This window comes from Melospiza georgiana, chromosome 3 (genome assembly GCF_028018845.1).
Source record: "Melospiza georgiana isolate bMelGeo1 chromosome 3, bMelGeo1.pri, whole genome shotgun sequence".
Taxonomy (NCBI): Eukaryota; Metazoa; Chordata; class Aves; order Passeriformes; family Passerellidae; genus Melospiza; species Melospiza georgiana.
The window spans coordinates 54,101,885-54,108,712 of record NC_080432.1 but is presented as its reverse complement, the minus strand read 5'-3'; the positions used below and the strand labels follow the sequence as shown (position 1 = coordinate 54,108,712).

Sequence of the window (6,828 nt, the reverse complement as noted above, 5' to 3'; positions counted from 1 at the left end):
TCCTCTTCCCTTCACCTGATGACACATTTCACTTCTGCCATCAAGAATAGACCCAGAATAAGCATTACAAGAATCAATCAAAATTTAAAAAAATGTTTTATATATATATAGTTGCTGTTTATGGCATTTCATGAGGAAAATGGCACTATTTATAACTGATAAATATAATTTCCCTAATACTTACTATTTTTTGGTTTATTCATAGAAGTTATGCTGAAGAGAAGAGGATTGCTGTGGCTTGTTGTCTTGATAACCCTGTGGGTTTCCTCAAATGCTCAGGGTAAGTTCAGACACTTCTTAACTGGATACAGACTAACTCCCAAAGTTAAAAATTGTAAAGAGTTGGCTTACCTGAACTACACTGGGCAAAATAATCATAAAGGTTTTTTTTAGAAGTTCCTGGGATATTTTTGGTAGAAAAAATACCTTGCCAGTGCTAAATGAAGGTTTCTCAATATATCTCAAAATTGCTTTATTTAGAAAATATTTATGAAAATGTATATAATCCCAGAAATAATTAATGTTATACTTTTCTGTGTGGTGGAAATGTATGGTGAAAGTAATATAAACAGAATCACTGATAATTTAAAAAGATAAAAGTAGAGAAATAGACATCTACAGACCAAATATAAGTAGATTACAAATTGGCACAGTGCCAGACCCTCATTTACGTCTGATTTCTTGGTTACAGTCTTTAAAAGTAAATCTCTTTTTTTTTTTTTTTGGTCATCATGTAGGCACATGGACTCTCATAATTTGGTTTTCCATTATCTGGTAATCAAAATGTAGAAATTGCCTCAAGTTCCTTATCCAATCATATATAAAAAAATATTTAATTAATGAATTGCTGCATGCATCCATGTCTAGGCATATACATGGCCTACAGAATAGATTGATGTGTAAGAGTATGTACCATATGGTGCTATAAAATATGAAGCCATAATGTACGAAGCTACTGCAGCAAATGTATAATGAAAAGAGGTTCTCATGTAAATGAAAATGTCAGGTAGAAAATACGATTCACTTGCCTTCTTGTAGGAGCAGTTCCATTTGTGGAGGCCAGAAAGTGCTGGGTTTACTCTGCTGGTCCTTAATGCCTGTCATACAATTGCAGTTACTAAGTGTACTGTACGGTGCTGTTTCTTGTAAAACGTTTTGTAGGCGTATTGTCACATGCTGTTAACTTTTTCAGATGGTGACAAGGAAGAGGAGACTACCTTTGATTTACTTCAAGTCAGTAACATAAACCGAAAGACAATTGGAGCAAAGGTGTTCCGGGGCCCAGACCCCACTGTGCCAGCGTACCGGTTCATTCGGTTTGACCATATACCTCCATGTAAGCCCGAGAAACTAAAAAAGATCCTAAAACTAATACGGCAGAATGAGGGCTTTATCCTCTCAGCCACCCTGAGGCAGGACAGGCAATCTAGAGGCACTATCCTTGCTTTAGAGGGTCCCGGCATCAGTGAGAGGCAGTTTGAGATCATTTCCAATGGCCGGGCCAACACCCTGGACCTTATCTATTGGGTGGATGGCTTCCAGAACGTGATTTCCCTGGAAGACGTGGACCTTGCTGACTCCCAGTGGAAGAACCTCACCGTGCAGATAACGGGGGAGAACTACAACCTCTATGTTGGCTGTGACCTTATTGACAGCTTCATCCTGGAGGAGCCTTTCTATGAGCAGCTGAAAGCTGAGAGCAGCAGGCTGTACGTGGCGAAAGGGTCCACTCGGGAGAATCATTTCAGGGTAGGTGACCTGCAGAAGCTCGGGTCTCTGCTGTGGTAAGAAGGTAACTGCAGGTAGTTTGGGAAGATGCAGTGGGTGCAGTTTTGTTGTCCCAGTGCCTCTTGGATTTGATGGGGTCACAGGTGTTCCCAAGCAGACTTTCTTCAGGGTGTGCTTTTATTAATTGCTGGATCTGTGTTGTATGATTTTTGGGGTTCCTGAAAGCAAGGAAAAAGCAAAGTCTAAATCCAGAAAAAGTGTGCAAAACCAATTTTTGGGTTTCCTGTGCAACCATTCCTTTTCTCTTCCAGATGTAAGACTTCTAGAGATGTTGAGTTTTTGTGGTGATTTGTAGAATTTTTTGCAAATTTCTTGAAGAACTGTTTTTACATTGAATTAATCTATTCAAATAATGAGAACATGTCAATATTTTTATTTTTCTATTTGAAAGAAGAAAAAAATAAAATTTTTAATGAAGCTGAAGCATGTGGTGTTGGTCCATCCTGTAACAGAGCATCCTGTTTTACCATTTTGACGGTTTCTTTTTAGTTTAAATTTTAAAGAGGAAAAATCTGAGAAAAGAAATATAACAAAAGTTTTGATTAGTCCTGTAAATGAGTTTATTTTTCTTTTTGTGGAAAACATTTGACATGAAGCAATTACAAGCTTTTTGGTTTTCCTATCAAATGAAAGCAACCTTCTGCCTCATTAACTGGTGATGTGATCTGGCCTATCTGCTTTAAGGATAGCTTTTTTTCAGTAACAGCTGAAGTCAGACTTGAACTCATGGCTCCAAAAATTTCAAAAAGCCTTTTCTTTCTCATCATGTTGTGCCATCTAGTTTTCAGCCAGAGCCTGAACATGCTGGAGTTTGGCTCCATGGGATGACCAATCTTGGCGGGGACTTCAGAAGTTCTTGCCCAAAGCCTCTCCACTCTTGCCTCCATGACTATGTTACTCCACCAGTGGTGGTCATACAGCTGGTTTTGAAGCTGTACTGCTAAGTGGCTCATTGAAACAATCTGGCTTTTAATTTTTTTTTGAGGGTTTTTTTCCCAAGTGAAATTGATACCAGTCTGGATTTAGAGTGTCGTCTCAGAGTAGGGTCAGCACAACTGAGCAGGCAGTGAACTATGGTGCATGGAGATGACTGGCTAAGCATGAAAGTGTGATGGTGGTGATGGTGCAGAAAAGTTGGCTTTGACCCCATGACAAATCTAAAATTCACTATGAAAATGGAGATTTGAGCTTGTAGCAGATTAATATCTTTTATTATTGCATGTTTCAGAACATACCTATATTTGTGGCTTGTAATACTGAAATTGTATATAACAAAGCTATACCACTTTTTTTTTCCTGTATGTCAGGTTTAATGCTTGTGGATTGTTTTTTATGTATTTGCTTTTGTCTGAATCCAGTCAGTGGCATCAAATTGAGACAGATCAATTATTAGTTACTTAAAAATTGATCTTACTGCTTTTAATTGCTTTTTTAAATTATTATTACAGGGTCTTTTGCAAAATATTCAGTTAATCTTTGATACTTCGATAGAGGATGTTCTGCGTAAGAAAGGATGCCAGAGAAGCCAGTCAAGTAAGGCTTTTGTTATCTTGTTAATACTGTTCAGTTGAATCTGAAAATCACAAATGTCAGTTGTGAAATATTATCCTAAATGCAGGCAACAGATCCCTTTGAAATGAAAAGGAGAACAAGTTGCTTTTTGGTAGTAATGAGACCTTATATGTTTATATGAGTTCATTTCTACTCTCTAGCCTATTATTTTAGTTCAGTTACTTAGGTTTATAACTCTGAACCTCTGTTTTAAAGCTGGGAAAAAAAGTGTTGAGCAATAAATTAGTAGAAATGAAAGGGAAAAAAGCACATGTAGGACAATACGTATTTTCTTATATGAGTTTTCTGAAATTCATTGCACACCAGACAGGTGGTGTTGCTTCTGAATTCTCCTGCTGACTGTCAATGAGCCCACAAACTTGTCTGCCATTCTTAAAGACACTGAATTCCTTGGCAATACCTTCAACTGAAAGAGGCTTTGGGTTTGACTCCCAAAGTATTGCTAATCAAAACAGTCTCAGGAAAATATGAAATCAAAGGAAGAGAGATGGAAAGCTTGTATCTTACGGGCTGACGTGTTCTTGTTAGTCCAGTTCATGCTTACCCTGCCAGGAGGGGAGCACTCTGTGTGTGGGTGTGTAGTGGATTCCCCATAAAAGAATTAGGATTATTTGTCAAATATGTGCTAAGGTTTTGTACTCGAGTTTATTGGAGGTGCTGAGTGTTTTACTTCCCAGTGCTTGTAGCTGACAAGAACTCAGTCAAGAATCAGAGCCAGCTCAATGTGTCAAGGGAATGTTGTGGGTGCACAAGACAGGACTTCAGGGTTTTGTTTGAAGCTCCTGCCACCTGAAAAGCCATTATTTCTGTTATTTTGCTCAAATATGTGGTATATAGAAAACCAGTTAAGCAGTTTGAACTCAATTTTTTCCTTGTTTATGCAAAACCCAGAAATTAAATGATAGCAGATCTTGAGTTCTTCAAAGGAGTACTAAATGTTTTGAAATATCACCAAGTAGAAATGCAATGTTTCTATATCTCTACTATGAAGAGGAAACCAATGGGATCCTAAAGGATTAATTGAATACTTCATGCTAATGCATACCTTAGGAGGAATTCTTGCACAGCTGTAAGTTGCCGATAACCAACAGATAATATTTTCTTAACGTATTGCTATCACATCTGTCAATTGCCAAATTTTCAGTGCTATTAATTATACAGATTTGGAGTTTTTGTTTTATCCTTACTGGGAATTATTTAGCAATCAATTCAGTTCACGGTATTCTCCTTTTACTTTGCAACACCAAGAGAATAATAGAATATTGACATTTCTTGTGCAGTAACAGAAAAGAACTAATAGCACAGTGAGGCCATCAAAATTACTTGAGAGTGCATTTTTATGTGCATGTCAGAGTCTGACATTGCCTATCCAGATTAATTACACACTCACGGAATAGGTCAGGTTGAAAAGGACTGCAGGGCATTATCAGTGTAACCTCCCTGTTCAAGGAGGGTCATCCAAGAGCACGTGGCACAAGGTTGTGTCCAGATGATTCTTTAATATCTCCAGTGAGGGAGACTCCACAATCTCTCTGGGAAGCTGTTCCAGTGCTTGGTCTCCCACACAGTAAAGAAGTTCTTCCTCGTATCCTGGTGGAACTTCCTGTGCATCAGGATCTACCCATTGCCTCTTGCCCTATTGCTTGGCACCACTGAACAGAACCTGGCTCCATCCCCTTTAGATATTTATACACCTTGATGAGAGCCCCTTTCAGTTGTCTCTCCTTGAGTCTGAACAGACCCAGTTCCCTCAGCTTTCCCTCATAATGGGGAGGCTCCAATCCCATAATTAACTTTGTCATCTGTGGTTGGACCCAGTCCAGGAGCTCCATATCTTGTACGGAGCCTAGAATTGGACACAGCACTTCAGATATAGCTGAGGATGATGAGAGGGGCAGAATGGTTCTTCTCTGCCCCTCTCTCCAGCCTGTTGAGGTCCTTCTGAAGGTCGGCACAGCCCTCTGGGGTATTGGTCACTCCCAGATTTGTCATCTGTGAACTTGCTGAGGAGTCTGTCCCTTCATCCAAGTCATTGATGGATAAATTAAACAGGACTGGGCCCAGTATTGAAACTTGGGGGATGCCGCTAATGATAATTTCCACAGTTGAAAAGCCATGAATGATGTTACTGACCACAAGATATTTTCCCATTTTGATGGCAGACTCATTGAGCTGAAGTACAGGCATTAAGATGGCATATTTATGTGTTAGTGTCCCATGACAGCAAGGCTGATGTTACCAATGAAGTTCCCTGAGCCCTAGAACACAAAAGGAGACAGGACTGTTTTCCCAATGTATCTTTAAGCCTAATACGGGAATGTGACATATGGTGAAATGGTGGCTTGGGATTGCTGTTTGGTTGAGGGTAGGAAAGTATGTCTGTAGTGTGGTGACTGCTGATCCTTTAGGCAGGATTTATACACTGCACTGGATAGGAAAGATGACAAAAACACACTTAAATAGGAACATCAATAAAATCCCTTCTTGAGTTATATCAATAGAATGATATTTGCATATGTGAGAGGATGCACATTTTACTCTCCTGGCTTCTCATTTTAATCATCTGGTCCTTAGGAAATTAGCAGGAAGCCAGCAGCAGAGAACTGATTTCCCAGTGATCCCCAGGCATCTTCTTTCAGTCACTGCCAAGTACCAGTAGGAAGTGAGGATTTAGTTCTTCTAACATAGTTTTGGTTTATGTTTCCTGCTGAGATTGCAACTTTATTAATGTCCTCAGAATGTTCCGGTCAAGGCATACTCCATGTTGGTTTGAAAAATATGAAATTAATGATCTGAGAAGTGCTGTGGGGGTATCTGAAAAATCTAGTGTTCCAATGTGGTAGGAAAATTGCATTCTTTCCAGGGAATCAAAAAGCAGCTGAAATAAGCTGTTATGACACAGAGTTCTGATCTGCTATGTGGTTTTCTCCCATACTGTAAGTGAAGCTGGACAATTGCTTCAACTTTGGAAAACTGAGAACAATTTTTTGTAGGCCTTGGCTAGTGGCATATGTTTCATAGCTAGTTTAAAAGCACATCAAGCCAATAATTTTAAGTTTGGAGAAGTAATCACTTAATGTCATATTGTGTGTTGGTTCTTTGTTCTTTTATTTTTAGCCTTCCAAATGAATGAAGAATACTTTGCTCCTGCTTTCATTTCCTTTTATATTTATATATAACACTTTACATTGTATGGTAAAGGATCAAATGAAGTCCTTAGCATTTCTGAAGATTTGCCACCTTTGGTGATTTGTCAACACTGAATGATATTGAGGTTTTGACACATGTTTTATGGCACATGTTCCTGTGTTGATTTTTTCTTTTTAAATTGCTATATCCTTTGCTTGTCTTCCCTCTTTGGTAACCTTGAGCTATTCCAGTGCCACTAAATGTGGTAAAGAAGTCCTTATTAAGAGATGGAGAAGTATGGATTGCTGTATAGCTGATACCAACTTTGAGTTTCTCACG

General features: G+C 38.8%; 1 protein-coding gene across 1 annotated transcript in view; it reads left to right on the top strand.

Moving 5' to 3' along the window:
* Nucleotides 1-209: 209 nt before the first annotated feature.
* The window catches only part of THBS2 (thrombospondin 2), a 31,226-nt gene continuing 24,607 nt past the window's right edge, over nt 210-6,828 (top strand). Inside the window, exons 1-3 of the mRNA XM_058021329.1 lie at nt 210-280; nt 1,193-1,749; nt 3,237-3,321. Of these exons, the coding sequence (XP_057877312.1) occupies nt 211-280; nt 1,193-1,749; nt 3,237-3,321 (712 nt within the window). The 5' untranslated portion in view covers nt 210. The remainder of the gene's footprint in view (nt 281-1,192; nt 1,750-3,236; nt 3,322-6,828) is intronic.